This window comes from Prosopis cineraria, unplaced genomic scaffold, assembly GCF_029017545.1.
Source record: "Prosopis cineraria cultivar Desert tree isolate PC_DT_omini unplaced genomic scaffold, ASM2901754v1 PC15, whole genome shotgun sequence".
NCBI lineage: Eukaryota > Viridiplantae > Streptophyta > Magnoliopsida > Fabales > Fabaceae > Prosopis > Prosopis cineraria.
The window spans coordinates 1,507,694-1,531,186 of record NW_026555346.1 but is presented as its reverse complement, the minus strand read 5'-3'; the positions used below and the strand labels follow the sequence as shown (position 1 = coordinate 1,531,186).

At 34.5% G+C, this 23,493-nt stretch overlaps 2 protein-coding genes across 4 annotated transcripts; one reads left to right on the top strand and one right to left on the bottom strand.

Moving 5' to 3' along the window:
* Nucleotides 1-1,877: 1,877 nt before the first annotated feature.
* On the bottom strand, nt 1,878-5,251 carry LOC129294495 (protein TRANSPARENT TESTA GLABRA 1). Of its 3 annotated transcripts, none has more exons than XM_054932925.1 (2): nt 3,991-5,251; nt 1,878-2,203 (listed from the first exon to the last, which is right to left on the bottom strand). In XM_054932925.1, the coding sequence occupies exon 1, from the start codon at nt 5,021-5,023 to the stop codon at nt 3,992-3,994; it is 1,032 nt and encodes a 343-aa protein (XP_054788900.1). In that variant the 5' UTR covers nt 5,024-5,251; the 3' UTR covers nt 1,878-2,203; nt 3,991. The 3 variants fall into 3 exon arrangements, with proteins under 3 accessions (XP_054788900.1, XP_054788899.1, XP_054788898.1); XM_054932924.1 differs by having other exon boundaries at nt 1,878-2,180; XM_054932923.1 differs by having other exon boundaries at nt 1,878-2,183; nt 3,991-5,250.
* An 11,336-nt stretch (nt 5,252-16,587) lies between these two features.
* LOC129294076 (protein DOWNY MILDEW RESISTANCE 6-like) lies at nt 16,588-20,404 on the top strand. Its single transcript, XM_054932187.1, has 4 exons — nt 16,588-16,873; nt 16,972-17,219; nt 19,432-19,756; nt 19,837-20,404. Exons 1-4 carry the CDS (start codon nt 16,676-16,678, stop codon nt 20,080-20,082), a joined length of 1,017 nt encoding a protein of 338 aa, XP_054788162.1. The 5' UTR covers nt 16,588-16,675; the 3' UTR covers nt 20,083-20,404.
* The last annotated feature ends 3,089 nt before the right edge of the window (nt 20,405-23,493 follow it).

Genomic DNA, 23,493 nt, shown 5'->3' with positions numbered 1-23,493 from the left:
ATACATTTATAAAAAATTTATTAAAAAAAACCACATTATTCATCACCAATAAGTCAGGAACAACACAGATCATTTCAATTTTCGTGCAAAACAGGGAGACAAAATTTAGTTGGTTTAATTTGCTTGTCGAGTAATTTCATCAGCTGGATTGAGGAATCCAAACAAAGCTAATGAAAATTCCTAAAATTTTAAGAGTTAAACTTTCTTATATGTTCACGCTTCGCCCACGGAGAAATATAAAGAATCTGTTGGGTCGGAGGCTTCGTTGCGCTTTCTGCTGGTGGAGCGGAATTAGTCGCCCCGGTCCACAGGTTGAGTAGTGGGTTCGACAAACCCCACACCCCAGGGAATTAGGAATTTGAACGCTCTCAATGTCAATTCAAACAAGGATATAATAATACTCCAAAAGGACATAATAAGATGACTTGTGAGTTCCCTAAGGCTCATACACCCCCCTGTTTTTTTTTTTTTTTTTTTAAAAATTCAGTCAGAAAAAAGGCCTGAAATAAAATAATTGAAAGAATCCAAATCTGCTCAGAAAACTCCGAGTCGTCCCCCCCCCCCCAAACCCAAAAAAAAAAAAAACCCGTTTTTCTTGCCAGCCGGAGTCATCTGCTCTTCGTACAGAGGAAAATTAACAGCGATTTTCCTTGTTTCCCTGAAGTATTAATGCCACGACAGCATCATTTTGGCAATCATCTGTTCACATGGACTTTTCTTTTGGAAAATTCAGAATCCATTCTGCTGCAGTTTAGCATGCATCGGAAATCCCTGAACATGAAGAATAGTCGTCGCAATCTTCTATCAACTTTTTACTCGCATAGAATACATAAATTTGGCATGAAAGCAATAGTATTTTGTGGAAGTGCTTGAACAACTACGAACATGACCGGCTAAACTTCCATGTAAATCCAGCCATCAGAGTGACCGGGCATCGCAGAAAATAATTCCTAAGACTTTTATATTGCCCATGCCTCGCGTCCTCGGAGCTGATTCATCTTCTTATATTTTATCAAACTTTAGATATCTCTTCTAAAACGGCTAAGCTAACATTTACCAGCAACTATTTCTGACTTCAGTAAATGGCCCTCTCATTATTTAGTCTATAAAATGGCCACCCACTCATTCACTGCAACTCAGCAGGTTATCGTTCATCTTCCGTCGTTTATTATATTTGTCACCGAACAAGTAAATCATCTCGTATCCATGGCTTGATTTTTAATAACTTGGACCCACAACGTGCATGTAAAATTTCGAGCAAATCAGTACACTCGACCACTTAACTTTTTCAAGTTCTTGATTTCCTAATCTGATTTTTAGTCTCCTCTTCTGAACCACTTGCCAAAGGCCTTAAAGCTAAAATTGAACGTATTTATCGTATATTTTTTTTAGATAAATGTAAATGCTATCTATCACCAGAGTCGCATAAAGTGAATATCGAGGAGAGAACTCAAGATTGTTTCGAGGGGCTCCATAAAAACTTCTAACAGGTAATTTAGTGGTAATTGTTAGGACGTGATTGGTATAGCAGGAACAAGATACATCTTCTCAGCTAACTTTTTGCTCGCACAACTCAAGCATGAGGCAGTCTGCGCATCAATCTCAAATCCTCAATTACTCCCCCCTTTTTTTGGCATTTCACTTTTCACTATACTAAACAAAATCCTTAACTGCTTCCATTCGAATCCACAAGAAAAACTGTTCTCTTCCACTAATGAAAGGTATTCTGGAATTCCCAACTGTTAACAGTGATACTGGATAGTTATTTAATAAAATACCTCGACACCTTCACTTCTAGCACCTAGATTACGTTATCTCACAAGAAACAAGCAAAACTGCAGGGATCCTAATATGCATTGATAATTATAGAATTGAAATTCCACTAAGTTGCATTGCTTGTATTACCTCAAGCATTTTTTAATGTCGAAGAAGCAGGAAGATAGATAACGAAATTGGAAGCAAGGGAACAACACAGCTGCTCTATGCTGTAACAGAATCTAAGAAAAATTCAATAGCCCAGAATCCTATTACGAGCCCAATAACCATATCTTAATACACAAAAATGCCATCGTTCTAGTCAGGATCAATTTCTATAAAGCAGGCTCCAATCTTTGAGTGAAACAGTGGGAAGCCCTGTGTCATGCAAGCAAGTCATATCTTCCAACTCATCATGAGGATATCTGCTGCAAAAGGAAACAATAAACTGCAGTAAATAGAGCAGAAATGAGAAGGGTTTTATAATTTTGAAAATGTAATAATAAACCTAACATAGATTTTTCAATAAAGACATGTGCAAAATGTAGCAAAAAGAAAATCATCAAAACATTCTAGGATGCTTTGAATCACAAGATGAATCAAGCTTTAACAGAATTTACTGGAATCATGTGACATGAGCCAGAAAACAAGAATCAAATGTCTTGGCAGTCCATCCGGTTTAGTTTCAATCAAGTTCCAATGTGTTTCATGTCAAGTCACAAAGTTGGAACGTTATTGAAGCAACTTTGATTTACTTTCAAACAAGTTCCCAGCTTTTTTTGTCAGCACAAAATAGGGAAATTTTTGGCCCAAGTGTGAAAAGCCAGGTTTTATGCCTTTTCCTGAGAAGCCCAAAACACATGCTGTGTTACAATCTCCATTAAACCTTGGCTTTCAATCCCTTGATCACATCCAAAAGTCGAACCTGCTGTGAATAGTGAGTGACATTTTGCATTGCTCCTCCATTCTCAAAACTTTTCCATCACGAAACTTCTCATTCTCACCTCCTTCTCTGATTCAGTTACTTGAGTTGTTTCTTTCTACTTTTTAGCATGAGCTTGTGAGGTGTGGTGTGCATTGTCATTGAAGTGTAGCTTTGCCACTGTTGTGGTTTAAGTATGGCCCCTCTTTATATGACTTGTGAGTGATTATGATTTGTGAGACTTATGGTTAAGTAGTTTTGTTATGTCTCGCATAAAATCTGCTTCTGTTTCACAAACAATGCATGCACTCGTGCACACATCATGTCTAAATCCTACAATTTTGACTTCATTTACAACTAAGATCAGAAATTACCCATCTGATTTCCGATTCTTGCCATGACTTGATAGTGATAACTATGAATAGCCTCATATAACAGAAAACAAAAGGCATAAACAGCTTCATACGCACAACTTACAGTTCGGATATGACAATGGCACATAAAAAGGAAATGGTAAACAGGAGGCATAAAACCACTTCAATCATCATGGATAAATACAAAGTTCACGAGGGCTAGTTTTAAGGTTATGCGACGAATAGTCATGTATTATAGTTAAAATTCCCTTAAACGTTCAGAGACGTTTAATAAATCGGGAGCTAAAAGTCCCCATTATGCCCAACCATCCTTTTCTAACATGCATGGTTTAAAGAAAAGAAAATGAAGAGCCAGTGTTAAAATGTTAAGTGAAAAGTGTTACCAAACATTGCCATGTATAAGGAGACAACAAGAGAAAATAGCATCAAAGTAGAAGAGAACAAGGAGAGTAACTTGAAGGCTCACGTAAAACATGAAAAGAAATCGGTGGTGGTAGAGATGGAAGATAGGAAAAAGCGCACGCAGTAGGAAGAAAATAAAGAAAACTGGTATCACTATGTAAAATAAAGAAAACTGGTATCCCTATGCATGATGATAAGTATATCCAAGAGAGAATTAACGTTGGGCGTGAAATAAATAACAAGAAAATAATAAGAACTCCAAGTTATATTTGAATTGCTTGGAACAAAATCTTCCGATCATTATTTTAGTGAACACCATATTTACTGGTAACCGGATATCTTCTCCATACAAAATTAAAGACAAAAAAAAAAAAATTCACCAAAATGGCCTGAGGAAGTGGCATGGTCAGGAAGCACTACGAATTATCTAAGAGCAGGAGAAGATGGTATTCTAAGTTGAACAAGTCCTTTATCTCTACAACTTCATGGTTCAGTACATTGTGAAAATACTTTTCTATTAGGAAGTTGTTCTCTCACCTCAAACCTTCAAAAGCTGCATCTTGTTCGCAAAAGCAATAGCAATCCAGTCAGGCTGAGCAGCAGACCATTGCAGTTGATTAATTTCAGAGCCAGCAGAATACATAGACATGGGATCAATTCCATTAGGTCCAGCCACAGTAGGCAATTCCCAAATAAGGGCCTGCGAATCATCCCCCGCCGAACAGATATGCCTGCCACTCTGGGGAGCCCAGGCAATGGCATTCACACAAGCACGATGCCTCTCCAACTCCGCCACCGGCATGGTCGGTGATCTAATATCCAATATCACAATCTTATTGCTATCCATCAGTATCGTGGCCATGTACCTCAGGTCCTGCTTATTCCAAGCCAGCCTGAGCAGAGGCGTATCTGGCTGCGGGCTCTCGTATATGATCGTGGAGTGCTCCTTGTCCCTTAGATCGAAGATTCTAACAGAACCATCGGCCGAAACAGACGCAAACACTCTAGCCTCGCCCCAAGCAATATCGTAAACCTCCTTATCGTGAGCAATTAGCTGCGTTTCGACAACGCCCTTTTCGATATCCCAAATCGTACAAGTCGTGTCGATGCTGGAAGTCCCGATTCTCTTGGGTTCGATATCGTTCCAATCGAAGGAGGTCAAAGGGGCGCAGAACTCGCTGGTCTTGCTATTGTTGAGGAGTGAAATTGTGTCGACGGAATTTTCCCGAACCTCCCAGAGGCGAAGATAGTCACCGGACGTGGCGAGGAGGTCGGAGGAGGACTTTCGAAGAGAAGAGTGGGCGTTCGGGTGGAACATAAGTTTAGTAGGCGGGTAGGGATGGTCGAAAGAGAGGGAAGGCTGGTGGCGAAGGGAAGGAGAATCAGCGTTGAAGGAGATAATATCGACGCGGTTATTGTAATCTTCAAGGAAGCTACCTACTGCGATTCGTTGGTGCGGAGAAGCAAGAGAAGGGGTGGAAGAGAAGGCCATGGCGTAGATAGGATAAGGGGAATCATAGGTTATGGAGTGTTCGGATCTGAGGCGGGATTCTTGAGTGGAGTTATCCATTTCCTTGCTCTCCCCGGGGAAGTGATGGAAAGTGGGGGATTATGATATAGGGAAGCGTCCACCAGGAAAGTTAGGTGGGGCTTCAAATTGCGATTCCCAGAGGCACCGGAGCAGGGGAGAGTCAGAGCACGAGGAAATTATAGAGCCTCCATGGCTTGAATTAATGCTGCACCACAATAGACAAGCCGGCGTTTGCCGTTCGCTGGAGCACGCACGGATTGACGACGGAACTTTCCCCCTTTATTTTGCCTTTTCTATTTAAAAAAAATTATAAAATCTCTTAAATTATATAAATAATAAATTAATCATTAAAATATTATAATTTTAATAAAATTTTTATAAATTTTTATGTCAAAAAATTTTAAAATAAAAAATAATTTTTTTTATTAAAAATAACAAATCTTAATCATAAATTTTATATAAAAAATAATTTTTATTTTATAAATAATAAGCATTAAATAAAAAATTATAAATTTTATTAAATATAATTTTTATTATTAAAAAAATAAGTCATAATCATAACTTTTATTTCATAAATATTAAAAATTATAACTTATTGATAATAGTAAAAAAATAATATTTTAATTTAAAATTTATTGATATAATATTTTTTTAAAATTTTAATAAAATTATAATATTTTTAAAAATTAAATTATCATTCATATGATATTAAAAGACTTTATTATCAACCTCCTTTCTCGATTGCCTTCTCTAGTTTACTGACAGCCACAGAGGGTCTTACAGTGCCACAAGCATGTGGTTGTGGGATAGGCGACGTTCTTTGGATCGTGGACCATCTCATTTCCGATGTTGAGAAATAACAATCCACGTCGACACTTCTTTTTTTTATCCTTTTTTTGAGCTCTATGGTTGTTGACTTCTTGTTGTAGTAATGCTGTGGTTGCAGGCTCTGAATCTATGAGAGGAATCGAAGGGATTCAAGGGATCTGGATTTAGTACGATACTCTGAAGCCCATTGCACCAAATTTAGGCTTCTGATAAAACAGGCTTAGGTAGGTTCATATTGGTCCAGTCTTGTCTTTCCGTCTAAACAAATGGCCCAATAATGGAGATGACTAGCTTCGTCAAAAAAAAAAAAAAATCAAGACATTATGTTTACGTGAGTTCTGGAGTTGCAGCGAAATCTACTATTTAACCATTGAATTTGTAAGTTTCTTGAGGAAACAACTATCAGAAACTTTGAATTTGGCCGAGAAAAATATGTTACAGATGTTTTATTTTAATTAAGATGAGATGTGGCACGAAACCTCACAACATATGTCCACTTGTCACAATGTTCACGAATAAATGATGTTTCCGATGCATAATAGCAAGTGATTAAGTGGGCAGGGATGACAGTTTAAAAAAGAAACAAACTATTCAGTACTCATTATTATTAGGTGTGATGTTGAATTTACTTGATTACGATATAATATATGAATTGTAAACAAACCTAACATTGGGTGCCAAGCGCAGATAACGATGAGAACCATGTGGCGGAGGGGCGAGGATGACATCACGCGTTTTATGTCAGAATTCATACATGAACGACTCTTAATTTTAGTTTAAGCTGAGTAAAGAGATCGATGAACGCCGTGATTGATTGGGGAAGTTGGTTGCTTAGGTCTCATACAGAACTTCTTGCTTGCACGATTCCTCTAGTGCTTACGGATGCTTCATGCTTTAAACAAGTGTATTTTTCTCACGGCGAGCATTTCGTTATATATATATATATATATATAATAGCTCAATGACCTCCTTCAAATATATGTTGCGTGAAATAATTATTGAATGAAGAGTGCAACAGTGCCATAGCCGAGCCTACTGTAGAAAGAAGATGTGATAGGAGATAGAGCAAGTAATTTGAATAGACGGTTTGTTCAAGTCGGCTAATTTAAATGGAGTTTAAAACATTCTAATATGTTAAAAAAATATTCTATGAAATCATACTTGGCTCTAACTTCTCAAGCTTTTTGGGCTTATTTGGCGTACCTGAATCGTTAAATCTTTTTTTTTTTTTTTTTTATTGTTACGCAATTTTAATTTTTATTTTTTAAAACTAATATTTTTAATTTTTATATTATTTTATAATAATAAAAAATAAATTTGGATATTCGGGTTAAACCCATTTGAATTTTGGCTTAGGTCAAATTTTTTCAAATTTATTTCATGCGGCCCTAATAAACATGAAGTAAAAAAAAAATTAAATTCTCAAACCCTATCCTAAGATTTTTTACACTCATGTGGACTAACCTGTTGAGTTTAGCATAAATTACTACCTCTAAAATGAGAGTAGGGTAAATTGAGGTGGATGCATTACCACTCACTAATGTGGTTTAGTCTCGTTTACTACTGCTATTCATTTAGGTTTATAACTTTATAGATTAATATGTAATTTGAACCTTAAGCTATATATCCAAGCGAAATTTGAAGCCTATACTCATAATTGATATATTTTAGGCCTTGAACAATTAATTTGAGGCATCCTCGCCCTTACCATTAATATAGGCTTGCCTTATCACCTAGATTTTATTAAGGGGTGAATGGAAATTTTAACCTTAAACCATAGGTCTAAGGGTAATTTGAATCTTAACTTGATACATTTTAAACACTGAACAATTAAACTTTAAGCAATTTGGTCATGACTATTAAAATGGTACAAATGTTTGTAACTTTAATTGTGGGCCTTGACAAGTGGTATTGGATCTATCTCTCTCTCTCTCCCCCCTCTCTCTCTCTGCATTCTGCCACTTTACATTCCCAAGTGACATCTCCCTTCTCTCCCTCTCTTTATGAGACCCTTTTTATGGAAATTCCTCCCCTACCCTTCTGCAGAAATTCCTCCCCTATAACAATCTCATTGACGAATCCTTTAAAAATATTCATGATTTATGCTCTTCCTAACACTTCTAAATGTATGAGTTCAAGGTCTACTAGTGTCGTCGTTATTGAAGAAGAAGCTCATACTTGTCTAGCACAAGCCAAACAGGATTTCTTTGATCACGATCAATCGACCTGGTTCTCTAAACTCATTGCCCAGGTTGTAGCATCTCAAATATTAATTTTCAAACTTAATTAATTAACCAAGAGTAATTAAGGTTATTAAACAAAGTAGGAATAGATTAAGAGTAATGTAGAGTAAAAATTAAGAGCTTAAGGGTGAATATGAGAGAGAATTTTAGTCTCTATACACGACTGCCCATGGCTACAACCCAATAGGTAACTACCATGCTCAAATGAGTATCTCCAAAAGATAAGTGTGCTCTTTGTTCACAACCATATGCAGTTGAGTATAGAGGGAGCAAATCTGGATTAGTAACCTCAATCATGATCAAACATGATTGTAACACGAATAACCATCTGTGATTGATGCATTAGAAACGTGTTTTAAGTAATAGAAAGCATAAAAAATGAAAAAGGGGTCAATGAGAAGTTGAAGCTATGTTAGGGCATGGGATTTTTAGCAAATGGAGGTGTGTTTAAGCTTAGATTCACTAGAAGTAAGTTCCCAAATCCTTTCTCCTCCCTTTTAGCTCCATTTTAAGGCTGGGGTTTTTAAGTTTCTCTGAAATATGGTCATTTAGTTTATTTTTAAGTTATAGGATGGTTATAGCTAAATTAATGGGCTTACATGAAGTTGTTAGAAGTTAGTTTTAGAGTCGGTAATTCATACATGGTGGGTTTATTCAGGCTGGGCTTGTTTAGATTGGGCTTAAAATATCCTACCCTCTTAACAAAGCCAATGTAACTAAGCTTGACCTTAATTTTTTTCAACCAAGTTCGAGTTGGCTCATTGAGTTTAGCCAAAATTACTGACTCTCTATATATATAGAGCTAGAAATTTGAGTGGTCGAGTTCAATTCAGGCTAAGCTTATTTAAATCAGATTTAAAGTATTCCACCCTTTTTAAAAAGCTCATATAGCCAAGTATAGGCATACCTTTTTTAGGATGGGTTTGGACTGGCCCATTGGGCTTGGCCTAAATTATCGGTTCTAGTTAGTTTATGCTCATAGAACAAAAGGTATCGATGATGTGGTCATTAGATATGAATTTCTATGATTTTGACAAACCATGGGCTCTTTGAGGAAGAAATTGGATTATAAGGTGTTATAATTATTGTCATTTAAGTTGTTAAGAGCTAAAGAAAGCTAATGGAAGCTAAGAAACTAATTGGAATTGATGTTGCACTTGTGATTAGGATTGTTGGTAGTTATAATATGAGTTTAGGAGTAGAAATTAGTGCTTATGTTGATTTAGTAATTACATTAGTTATTGTTAATTATAGATTAACTATCACACGATTGTTTAGCTTATGGTAAGCTCAGGAAGCAAGTATTAAGGGATAAGCTTTGAATTCTCAAAAGTTTAAAGCAAATGAAAGAACTTTTTATCTTGTTATTACCTGTTAGAATACATCAGGTATCTATGAACACGCTTCATATGTTATATATTCAAATAAACACTTATTGTTTTTTTTACAAAGGAAAGCATGAAAACACAGAACACTAACAAAAAGATGAAAAGAAAAGGGAAAAAAATAAAAAAAAGAGAATTGAGAAGGACGAAGGTACTCCAAAAAGTTTGGTACAGTCAGTATTAAATGATAGATTCCAGGAGCCCTATCAAGAGATCTTTTCGCAAGAGAATCAGCCACTTGGTTTTCCTCATGATTAATTTGATGAATATCCACAAGCCAACTCCAGCTGATCAGCCCACAAACCTTTATAATGATATTTCAGCATTTATGAAGCTTCACACCATTGCCTCTTATCAAATCCACAATAGTTACAGAATCACAATGAAGAATAATGGACCACCATCCACTCTGCCAAGCACTTTTTAAACCAATTAAGCAAGCCCACAATTCAGCAGTGAGACATCGCCACTCTATAGTCAAAGCATAAAGGCATTCAAGATAACTCCATTCTGATCCTTAAGAACTCCCCCACAACCTATAGCATCAATTGTTCATAATAAGCTTTATCAACGTATAGTCTTAGGCTGTTACTACTAGACATAGTAGAAGAATTCGTGCCTAGTTCCTCATTAAACTAGTATTATGAAGATCTTTTTGGCACTGACTCATGTACTTTAAAACTGCCAATGTATGACCAGAAATATAATTATTAGATTCCATAACATTCTAAAACACATGTGTATTCCTTCTCTTCCATAAAAGCCAATCGATAGTCGCAAACCAACAATTCCATTTAACCTTAGAAGACCTAACTTCAGTTGTAAAATTGAGCTAACACCAGTGCCATAACTGGGAATTAAAAATTGATTAACAAATTCATGTTTAACATACTTTCCCCATAAGCTCTAAATCTTCGAACAATCACACAAAACATTAAAATATCTTCATCATTAGACTTACACCACATACAGAGAGCATTATTACTCATATGCTTCTAAACTCTCATCTAGCCAGTCAAAAGTTAGTCATGCAAAATCATCTACATAAAGGATTTGCTCCGTTGTGGAATTCAAAGCTTATAAATTTTAGCCCAAAGGGGAGAGGAGGAAGGCTCTTCATCCTTTAATAAAGAATAAACAGATTTGATAGAAAAGTGACCATATTTCTCATGCCTCCATCTTAATGATTCTTTCCTATTTTGAATTGTACATCTTTTAATTTTGATCTAGAGAAGATCCTAAGTTTTTTTAATTTCACTCCACAAACACGAGCCTGATCATTTGTACTCAGTTATATGAAGTAAATCAACTCCACATTTATATTTACTCCTCACAACTCGGGTTTAGAGAGCTTCTCTATCATGGATAAACCCCCAACCTGCTTTTATTAAGAAAGCTTGATTTTGAGTATGCATCTTACAAATACCAAGGCCCCCTCTCTTCTTATCTCTATAAACCTTATCCTAAGAAATAGCATGAATCTTTTTCTTTTTAGTCATTGAACCCCATAGGAAATCCCTATACTTCTTTTCCACTTCCTTACAAATAGACACTAGGAGTAAAGCAGTTTGCACAAGATACATAGGAATAGATGACAAGACAAATGAAACTAAGGTGCTTCTACCTACAAGGGAAATATTATTTGCCTTCCCACTTAGCCGTGACTTCACCCTATCAACTACATAATTATAAGTGTTCCTAGTCACACGCCTATGATGTATGGGAATACTAAGGTATTTTCCCAGATCCAAAGTAAAAGAGACACCCAACAACTCACTCAATTGTTGCATTCTCGTGTGGTTAACATTAATGGAGAAGAAGACTCATGTCTTCTCCTTACTAACTTTTTGCCCTGAAGCTAGACATAATTTTTCTAAGCATTTATTAATGATCTCAACTTGGCCAAACACTTATTGCTTTATAACTCCTATGCAAGTGTCGCTTGTCTTGTATAAATGTGAAAGATTTCTTGTAGAAAAGCCATTATGTTATGATTGAATAAGAATTTGTGATGATATTTATCTTTAAAATGAGATATTTTAATGTATTGATATTAATTGAGAATGTAATAATATATGCATGCTTGTGTTAGTTTAACCATGCTATGGCATATGATTATGCTTAATGATGCCTTATGCATGATTGTATGATCATATTTTGGGTAGGAGGTTGCCCTAAGAGGAGTAGTAATATATTTTTCGCGTGGAATTATAGAACCAACATCAAGGATGGCATCAGTAATTTGATTCTCAAGTCGAGTCTTCCTGAATCTTAACACTGTTAAAAGTACAATCGCTGTTAAAAGTTCCATTTTTTTTTCCAAAAAATGCAAGCAATGGGCAACTTTTAACAACAAACTTATAACCATTGTTGAAATTTTATTTCCAGCCATTTAAAAGTCATATCCCCTGGAACAACAATGGTTCTGTAACCACCGTTAAAAGCATTTTTTATCCAATATTAAAAGCCTATCATGTAACCTATAGTGTGCCATCTACTCCTAGTTCATATAATCTTGCTAGTAGCAGTTGTTCCTCTTGGGACTCTGGAAATGGCTCCCTAAAAGGCAAATCCTCAAACCTTTCTCTAGTTAACACTGAATAGTAAACTGTTAACTAACTCTGAAAGGAATCGAAGAGGCACCGAATTCAGACTCTTGCGAGCGTATAGCTGGCATGAAGACATTAACCACGTGCTGAGACAATAATGTCCTATGGCCTTGTCCTTGTTGGTCCCTCCTCGGCAATTCAGACGGTGATCAAGATTTTTCTTTTCTTTTTTTTTTAACTATCCTATTCGTGACAAGCTGCTCAACAACCTCGACCCAAGACATGTAATGGGAAGCTAGCTAGAAATCCTCCTTTTTTTTTTTTTTTTGTGTTGCTCATGGTTTCACGAAGGAAACTCTAGCCAATGCCAATTCCACAACTCAAGTTCCTTGCTTTAAACCATGCTTTGAACACACTGAAACTTCCATGTAATGTTCGTTTGTGCTTTTTCTTCTTGATTATTTATTAATGGATGGCTTGATGCAGACTAGCATTTTTGGATGAACCAGTGCTACTCTCCGACTGTTTGTGGAGTAATAATTCCTATCCCTTCCCCCATAAATCAAAGCACTTTCCTTGTGCGGTGCATGTGCCGTCTAATAAATAGGAACCACAGCAAATTGAATGAAAATGGCCACATGATGTACAGGTATGGCTGATGGATCCCATTCGCACGGGGAAAGCCACTCATGTCGTCCTCCCATCTGATGATCTTATCCTTTCGATGTTTCCTCTGTTTCTTCTTTCTTCTCATTGCCGGAAAAGATATTTAAGTAATCTTTTACGTTTGGGAAATGACTTCTGTTTCCTTCTAAATTAAGATCCGTCAGAATCAGAAAATGACCTCGAATTAGATTGAACATCAATGGCGAGCTTGTATTTTAAAAATAAAAGTTTAGCATAAACAACTATCAGATAAAGTAAAAGGTAATATTTATTTACATTCTATCTCGACCGTTTCCATTCCATTAGCTATATTTCTGGATTTACATCCTCCGTTATGCCAAGTTGCGAACGCTAGAAGAAGATGGGAGATGAAACATCACCACACGCGCGCGTACAAACGTTGTTTTGTTATTGATTTGCCTATTAGTATTTTTTTATTTGCGGACAAAAATGAAGCATGTGACTTATCAGCAAATTATTTATACATGATGAACTTGTGTTTATGAAATCATGTATACATGTCTCAATATTTATAAAAATAAAACATTAAAATTAATATAAAATATAAAATTATAACTGAGCATTTATTATGTTATTCACGGAAAGTGATCCATGCCTATTATTCTCCAAACTCCTGCACTGCGCGGCGCGACGTCTAGTTGGTTATATATAATAATAATTAGAGTCACAGAGTTTCATTAATAAAAATAACAAATTACTTCGTTAGGGTCTCTTGCTCCATGTATATTTTAATCAGTAGTACGAACCCATTAATTAATTGGCTTTGCTCCTTGGATATCCGACGACGACGCTTAGGCCACGTATGACATGATTAAAGAGAAATAGTGCCTCTTAACTTCAGCGTTTTGGGTAAAAAGTAAAAGATGGTTAAGTAAACACAAAACGGCAGCTAAAGTCGCACTTAAATGACGGTCGGCCTGAATGGTCCAAGGCAATTAATTAACGGCGTTTCCTATTGGCAGTTTGTCTAGGTTACAAACATAACATATAACACAGTGTACGTGCCTGAGAATCACTGGTTACTGTCAATTAAGATAATCAATATATGACACATGAAAGCTGTAACACGTACTGCGTGTTAATTTATAAAAAAGCATTCTTATTTTGTACTCCCTTAATCACAGATTATAAAAATAAAATTATACTTTTTTTATTTTAAATTATAAAATAATTTTAAATAAAATTTTTTATATCAATAAATTTTATTAAATACACTCAATAATTTTATTTTTTTAAAAATAAAAATGTAAACTTTTAAAAATATCATTCATTTAATAACCTTAAATATACATCTAATTAATATTAAATAAAGAAAAAAAGATAATATTAAAATAAATTTATTTAATAAAATTTTAATCTTCTCAAAATTTTTTATATTTTGAGTTGGCAAATTTTTATCAAAAGTGTCTTATAATTTGGGATCAAAGGAGTACACACTAATAAAATATAATATTGATAATAATACTTTACAAATTTACTTTCCACTTAAAGATTAATATTTAAAAAATATTATTAATAATTTTTTTGAAATTATCTCTTATTTTAAATATTAATTTTTTTAAGTTATTTTATAATTTAGACGAAAAAAATATTAAAGATTTTTTTATTGAAGGTAACGGTGTTCCGCAGCCCATGTCATTTGCCTTTTTCCTTTTTATTTTGCGTGGTCCCATGGAAGATGCTAGCGGCTTACGTGTATGTTTTTATTATGATTTGGCCATAATTATTATTGCTATTATTTAATATTTCTAACAGGCGTGGCCGAGGCCGACTGGCGTTTTCTACTCTTAATTTCACAACGCTCTCGTCGATCAACAAAATTTATATAAACGGGCCAACGACTTGTTTGTATAGTCAACTTATTTCATTTTGGATGTCACAACTCTATTATTTGCCAGTGCATGTAAAATTCTGGGGAACCTTTCTTTTCTTTTCCTTTTGGCGAATGATAAATTTCGTAGTATATAAATTGAAGTACGATATCAAAAGGAAGGAATCTTGTTCAAGAAATAAGAGCTGAAGATGGGTCTTCTCTCCGTGAAAAGTGCAACGAATTAGACGATGATTTCACTTGGCAAGCATATTTTGCATTGTTATGCTATGAACCATGTTGTTTAGTTTTATATATATATATATATATATATAAAATTTATGATGAATTCTCTGCTTTATTAAAAACAAATCATTTGTGTCTGTCCTCTTAATCCGGTAGGCCCGCGATCCCCATGTGCGCTGCGGGAGAACATCAGTGGCCCGCTTATTTGTTAGTTTAGTGTTTAGATCACAATGCCAATTTATTATACCTTCTTCAGTCTTCACATACTTACTTTTGCTGGTAAAATAATTAAAATGCAAGTGAAGACTACTGATAAACCAATGGATGCCAAAAAACTGTAAAAGCTTCAATCCAATAATGCTGTAATGTTGTTAGAACGTTTTCCTTTCTAAACATTACTCTCATATGCCAGATTCTTTTAAGCCCAAAGAGGGCAATGATAACAAATATAAATCGTTTTTTCCCCCAAAATAAAATAAAATAAATAAGTAAAAGCAATAAACATCAGTTCCATTGACAATGTTATTGTCATTTAAAGTTTTAAACATGAAATTTCAGATTTACCATTTCATTACCCAAGTATTCATATTTATTTTTAATTTAATTTAATTCTTTATTACGACCATCACACGGTAGATAGGTACATGTGCTTGTATATACAACCCAAAAAAAAAAAAAATCAAACAGCTGTTAACATCAACAAAAAAAAACTCAACTATAGAGCACTAATGGAGGTATGTTTGTAGCATTAAATAAAAGGTTAATGGTCAATTTTATCCTTAAAATATCATAAATGATTATAAACTCAATTTAGAGTCAATTTTATCCTTCAAGCTAAGAAAATTAGCTGACCATGCCACCATGAACTCGCAAAAGAAAGAGAAGATGAAGAAGACAAGGAGCATGACATATTTGAGAGCCACCATGAACTTGCCATGAGCTCCATGCATAACATTGTTGAGCAGCTTCTTCATGTCATATGTGCTAACTCATAGATGTGGCTTCATCTTGAATAAAATTGCAAATAAAGGCAATGGCGTTATCATCATGCAGGTTTCACTAGGGATGCTTAAACTTTGTAACTAGATGCCCCCTCTTTGCTCTCCTTCTCTCTTTCTTCTCTCCCTCTTCTTGCATCTGTTTCTTCTTCTTCATCATCTTCTTTTCGTCTCTCTCTCATCATCCTCCTTGTCCTTCAATAGGTCCAAGCACAGGGATGCCCAAGAAGATCACAACTACACATCAAAAATTGTGTTGAGTTGACTCAGCTCTTTAACACCATCGCATTCATGTCGTAACTCAATTAGGCTAATCTTGAAGTGGCTATCATCCATAAGAAATACATGCATGCATGAAAGTGAGTTAGGTAGATATTGTGGTGGCTCATCCTAGAAAGTGAAGGGTAAAAAGGCAATCAAAATTGAAATTAAAGCTAAGTTAGAGCTCAAAGAGATAGAAGAATAGAAGAGGAAGTCTCAGACGATGGAGAGAAAGAAGAGGGGGATAGAGAAGGGAGGGAGGGAGTCAAAGAAAAAGTGTAAGAGAGAGAAGAATTTTTTACATTATTAAAAAATATTACTGGGACTCACAAAATAATATTTTATAATAAATAAATATTAAAAAATTTAAATGTACGTGGGCCTAAAAAAATTAATAGTAGAAACAATTGGATGATAGATTTAAAAATCTTAATAATTAAAAAAAATAAATAATTTATAATTAAGTTTAGAATTATTTATATATTTTTATTATTAGATTAAAGATAAAATTAGTCCTTAGCTTCTATATAAATGAATGCTATGAGCCCCTCTCTGCCCAAGCAGTGAATCAGCCGTCCCTCGTTACATACAACTTGTAAACAGTCACGCTTTTTGGTTTTTCCCTTCGCCTTTTTCCCAACCTGCCCCAAAAGTTTCAAATTTTATACTTCCCCACCTCTTCTAATGGAGACCAAGGTATTGTCCTCCGGAGTCCCCTTCTCCACCTTGCCGGCCAGTTACGTCCGACCGGAATCCGACCGGCCTCGTCTTTCCGATGTCCCCACCTGCGAAGATGTTCCCATCATCGACCTTGCTTCTCCCGACAGAGCCCATCTCCTTCTTCAAATTCGTGAGGCCTGCAAATCTTATGGCTTTTTCCAGGTCTTCAATCAGCACAATAGACACATCTTCGTCATGTTTCTCAGATCTTGCTGCAAAATTTGTAAAAGAAATTTGGGTGGTATATATATGTTATGCAGGTGATTAATCATGGGGTGCCTCGGGAAGTGGTGGAAAATATATTACAGGTGGCGGGTGAGTTCTTCAAGCTGCCGGTGGAGGAGAAGATGAAGCTGTACTCGGATGATCCATCAAAAACAACGAGATTGTCAACGAGTTTTAATGTGAAGAAGGAGACGGTGCATAACTGGAGAGACTACCTGAGGCTCCATTGCCATCCTCTGGACAAGTATTTGCCTGAGTGGCCTTCTAACCCTCCCTCCTTCAAGTAAGTCTCTTTTCTATACTCTCTCCTTCTCTAAACCAAGCACGCCTCACGGCCACACTTTTGACAAACCCCCTTTCAACCGACTCTCAAACCTTAAATTCTGTCTCTGCTCTCAACAATCACCATGTGTGGCATCTTTTCAGATCCCTCAAGCTTTGATCATGCAACATTTGATTCTGCTCTTTCATTAAAATATGTAACCTTTTGCATTAATGGATTGAATGAATAATTGTGTTCTAAATCTAATCATTGCTATGGTATTAACTGGGACCACTATGGGGATCTTGCATCTACTAATAAACTTGTCAACATGTCTGCTTGTTCTTATATTTTAATACATTCTCTGACACATTCTTAAAATCTCTGTTCAAATATAATATTTTTTTCAAAACAAAGTACACATGTCTTTTATACAAAACTTATTTTTCAAATTCTACATCATTATTTCATCATAGTCTATGCATTGCATGGAAATCTTCTATTATATTTTTGTGATTAATATTTAATATCTTTTCTTTCAATATCCATGAGAAAAGATACATAAAAGACATCTCTCAACTTCAACAGTTATACTTGGTGTTTAAATATTTGAGTATACTGTTACCAAAAAGATATTATTGAGCATACGCCCCCAATATGCAATTTGGTTTCTACTCATTGCAGTATAGCGCAGAAGAGAATTAGAGCCCAACGCCAAATCAATCTAATCACATGCTTCTCTTTATAAAGGGCAAACATGGGGTGAAGTTTCTCCAAGACTTTAACATACTTCTTGTAGTATCTGTTATAGAGTGTATGTTAGAAAGATTCTTTGGGCAGTTAATGAAGTATTAATTATTTTTAAATATTATTTCTATTTAAATTCATTAACTATAAGAAAATATAATATAATATTGAAATTTTTTGTTTAAATGGTAAGAGAATTGAAAAATTTATTATATTTTTAAATAAAATTAATAATTTATTTGTCTCCCCTCAATTCTATTAAAACGGTTAAAGGTGGACAGGGGGAGTATTCAATTTGGATGGATGCCTAAGTTAGGCAAGAAAAACAAAGTAGGGATAGGAATTATCAGATTAAGGGTCTCTCAATTTCTTTCTCTTCATTTACTTTTATTTTTTTCATCTCAACCATTCATATTATTTTATTAAATAAATTTTTTAAAATTAAAAATAATATGAATGATTAAGATGGGAGAAGTGAAGGAAAATAGAGGAAATAAAATATAGAGATTCTTCTTTCAAAATTTCCAGGAGGTGAGAAATAATTAGTGTTGGGCTCTGTCTTGAGGCTTGAAAGTAGTACTAAGGTGATAAGCAGGGCATTTTATTTTGCTTCGACAGTTCAGGTATTTGGATGGATGATACTTTATGAAAAGAAAATATGTTTGAATTGTTTAAAGTCGGTTGATTAATCAAGGACAACTATTTTGTTAATAATTTTATGGGAAATAGTGAAAGGTGAGTTCGAAATAATCCTCCCAAACGAAGGGTGGAGAAGGTGGGGGGAATGATTAGCGGAAGAGTGCAACGGGGGGAGCGGGGCAGGGAAATTGGGAAAGCTTACATCACCACTCCATTCCGCGTTGACGTCATCCCTTTGTTTCGGTAAGAAACGACACGCAAATCTAGGCCCACCAACGCATGTTCGGCAAGTTTGGTCCTCATCGCTATAATTAAATTTAATTTGAATAATTTAAATTTAACTCATTATTATATATTATATTTTTTAAAATAAAAATTTATAAATTTATAAAATAACTTTAATAATTTTTTATTTTTAATATGATTTAGATTTAATTTAAAGGGTTGAGTTTAATATTAAAATTTTTATAATTAATATATACTGATTATTTAAAAGTATTCTGCACAATTTAAATTAATATCAAATTAAATTTAAACTGCAGAGAGTATATTTGAATAATCAATATATAATAATTATAAAAATTTTAATATTAAATTAGATTATTTAAATTAAATTTAGATCATATTTAAAATAAAAATTTATTAAAATTATTTTATAATTTTTATAAATTTTAATTTTAAAAATATAATATATAATAATAAATTAAATTTAGACCGTTCAGAGATCACAATGATAAGCATCGTTGTAATTCGCGTGCTCCAAGCCAAACTAGACTGTAGCAGCATTTGAATATTAGTAAAAGTAATAAACGTAGGGGTTTGATAATGCACGACGTGGCATGAGCAGGGAAATAGTGAGAAAATACAGCGGGGAAGTGAGGGAGCTGGGAATGAGGATAGAAGAGTACATTGGGGAGAGCCTGGGACTGCACAGACACTACATCAAGGACGTCTGGGGAGATCAGGGGCAGCACATGGCCGTCAACTACTATCCCCCTTGCCCACAGCCTGAGCTCACCTACGGCTTGCCGGCTCACACCGACCCCAACGCCCTCACCATCCTCCTCCAGGACCTCCACGTCTCCGGCCTCCATGTCCTCCACCACCACCGCTGGCTCGCCGTTAATCCCCGCCCTCACGCTCTCGTCGTCAACATCGGCGACCAGCTCCAGGTATTTCTTTCTTCCTTTTCTGGTTGCCCTTTACTTCTCGGGATTCTCATTTTCTCTTGCTTCTCCATGAGCGGCTGCAGGCCCTCACTAATGGGGTTTACAAGAGCGTCTGGCATCGAGCTGTTGTGAATGCCGACAAGCCCAGGCTCTCGGTGGCTTCGTTTCTCTGCCCTTCTGATGATGCCTTGATCAGTCCCGCCGAGCAGCTCACCCAAAATGGATCGGAACCCGTGTACAGGGGCTTTACCTATGCCGAATATTATGGCAAGTTCTGGAGCAGGAACTTGGACCAAGAACACTGCTTGGAACTCTTCAAGAACCAGTGACTGTGTCCCCGCATTCCCTCGGTTCCCATCTCAAAATAAAACTATCAGGACCCGTCATGCGTCTATATATGTGTGGTTTATTTTTAATTGTAGGAGAAGGTGGAGTCATTGACGAGGAAGAATTCAAACAGACAGCGTGCTAGACATCTCTGTTCTCTATCCGAATGCGTTGTCGGGCCATTTTCTGTCTGCTTCGATCCCCCCATTTAGTTCTTACTCCTATCAGAAGCACAACTCTAGCTAGATGGCATCTCTCTGTTGCTTTTTGTATACCATTGTTATTTTTATCATTGAATCTGGTGGTGTATGTTAAGTGTTTTCATTCTCTGTTCAAGATAATTTAAAATCGGATCGCGCATGTTATAATAATACTTAATAATGATATCAAAAATACTTTTAATTTAATATCACTTTAAACTCACTCACTCAATTGTTACACTACAATCATTTTAATTTTTCCTCCACTTAAAAAGTAATATTAAAAAATATCATGAATAAAATATTATTTATTTTAAGATGTTTTAAATTTTAAAATAATAAAATACTTTTAAAATTGTCTTATAATCTAAGACAGTTTTTTAAAAGAAAATGATTATCAAATGATATGAATGTGTCACGAATTGGGCCCAATTTAATAGTAGAGGTAGCAAGTGGATTTGTGGGCTTTACAGTAATGTAATTGGATTGTCAGATGAGTTACTAGGCTTTGGAGTCATGAGAATATGTAAAGGGAGCAAGGCTATGGTGTAAAGGGCGTCATAAATTAAGACTTAATCATCATACTAACTATAGTTAATCAAGGATTAATCGAAATGGATTATCCAAATACGAGATTAACCCAAATAAATTCTTAATATGTATTTTTTAAAACTATTTAATATAAAAGAATCCCAAGTCTTTAAAATATTTTAAGAACTCATATCATTCAATTAAACCTATACGGAAGCATGATAATAACTATTTTTTTTACTTGCACAAATATTTTGGCCCGTAATTATAGCACAAGTATCTAACCACATTCCCCAGGGCCCAAAATACATTTCCATTCTACGCAAAACCCATAGTGCAAGTGGATCAAGAATATATTATCCTAATTGGCAATATCATAAACTAAATACACATATCAAATAAAAGGAGAGAGGCCTACAGAAGTGATTATTATCACTTGGCCTAATGCTCCTTTCCTCTGTTCTTCTCAGATGAGCTAGCTCTTGTAATATGTTAAAAGAGAGGGGTGAGTACAACCACTCAGTAACCAAGGTACATGTAAGTTATACAAATGCATGGTAATTAATCATGAATGCAAGTGGTTAATAAGTTTATCAAGGTGATCATTCAAACAATCATATTAATAACATGTTAATCACATTAACATTTAACTCATGTGAATAATTTCAAAAATAAAGTCAAGTATAAAATTTGTACAAATAACCATGTATACATTATTCACATGTGGTAAGACTACCCAAAGCCTTAATCATATCATGAGGAGCTATCGGGTCAGGATTACCTTACTCACTTATGAACATGGTTTCTCCCAAATCACACACTATGGGGTGTCATACCCAAAACTAGATCTACCCAAAACTCCAGGTAGGCAAATAGGGTCAAGTCCCTTAATATAAATAATGTTACAGTACCTTACAAGGTAAGTAGCGGCTATAATCCCTAGGATTATTGGTTAATAGCCAAGTACCATATGGATTTTGCATAACCGCTAACTCCTTCACTAAGGCGAACTCCCGCCATATGATCATGCTCATAAGAAAATACATTTCAAAAACTCATATATATATTTCAAAATTATCCCACATGCTCATCAACTTTCATCACTGTGCATAATCCACAACTTATAACCAAGAGTGTACACATAATCATCAACCATCAATCTCATTACTCACAAGTCATAAAGTCTCAACAAAGTCACATACCTTACAAACAACTATTTCAAATTTAGAGATATATATATATTATTCTTTTATTTTACTAACATAATTAATTAATTAATATACAAATGTATAAAATAAATTTCTCCCAATTACCTCAACCTTTGAGAGGTCAAAGATTACCCCCCAAGTTACAACACTTTCAAAGCTTTTTAAAGCTTGAATGGTGTCAAGAGAAAATTAATCTACAATTGATCATATTTCAATGTGTCAATAATATTATTAACATAATTTTCACTCATACTCTAACACCTAAATATTTATTTTATTTTATATTTTATATATATATATATATATATTTTTAAGAATTTAGTCTTAGTCTCTTGAATTCTAAAATTTAATTTCATGTATTTGAACCTGTCTATTTGGTTCAATAGTCTCCTTCACAATAATTTCATTCAAATAATTTTCTAATATCAAAATTTCTCTTTTTATTCCAAAAGTTCGCACATAAAAATACCCAGAAATTACAAATTTGATTTCAAGCCTAGAATTATTATTCTATAGCCATAATAATTTATTTTTTATCTCAAATAATCATTTAAATATCAATAAATTAATTTATATTTTTAAATTTAACCAAAAATTTACCCATAGGAATTTAGGGATAAACTCAAATGCGTCAAATTCTAATTCTATCAACAAAATAATACTCTAGAATATTTATTACACTACTAACAACTTCAAAAATTATATTTATTTAACATAAATTCATCCCTCTTTCAAACCCTAGTTTTTCTAAAATTTCAAAATTTGCAACTCAAAGGGAAAAACGATTAAGAAAAAAATATTTAGAACACTTACCTAGTTATAGAATACTTAAAATCTCATTTGAAATATCTTACTATGGAGCTTCACCTTCTAAATCAACTCCTCTAGCCGCAGCATCGCTCGCTCTCTACCTCAGCTCGCGCACAGGGAAGAAATGAAGAAGCGAAGGAAAGAGGGTGGTTTTATAAAAAAATATTGTGGGTCCCATAATTTTTTTTATTTTCCTCTTTCCTCTCTCTTCTCTTTTTTTTATTATTATATATATAATCATTGTAGCACGCGGACGCTGAAAGCTCTCTTCTTCCTCTCTGTTTTTCTTTTTTTTCTTTTTGCATTATTTACACCTCAACACCCAAAGCAAAAATTACTTCTCTCCCCTCTCTAATTTTCAATTTATTTTATGTTCCTTTTTCCTTCTTCTTCTTTTTTTTAATAATATTATCATTACTATTTTTATTTCCTATAAGATCATAACTTAGAATTTTAATCTAAATTAAATTCAATAATAATGTTCTAACTAAAATTATTTATATCTAAATATTTCTTCAAAATTATTCATTTTCTCTAAATTAACTTAATTAACCTTAGGTTAATTTTTTGGATGTTACACATGGTGAGGGATATCGAATACTTTTTGCAAAAGATGTCTCTCTCCTTGTAACCGTTTCCTTTCCCTCTGACTACTGCTCTGTTC

What these genes read in the sequence shown, in the direction of transcription:
- LOC129294495 (XM_054932925.1), bottom strand. Translation starts at nt 5,023, where the DNA reads ATGGATAACTCCACTCAAGAATCCCGCCTCAGATCCGAACACTCCATA.
- LOC129294076 (XM_054932187.1), top strand. Translation starts at nt 16,676, where the DNA reads ATGGAGACCAAGGTATTGTCCTCCGGAGTCCCCTTCTCCACCTTGCCG. An exon ending in AATCTTATGGCTTTTTCCAG is followed by an intron (nt 16,874 to 16,971) that starts GTCTTCAATCAG and finishes TATGTTATGCAG; the next exon opens with GTGATTAATCATGGGGTGCC. An exon ending in ACATCGGCGACCAGCTCCAG is followed by an intron (nt 19,757 to 19,836) that starts GTATTTCTTTCT and finishes GAGCGGCTGCAG; the next exon opens with GCCCTCACTAATGGGGTTTA.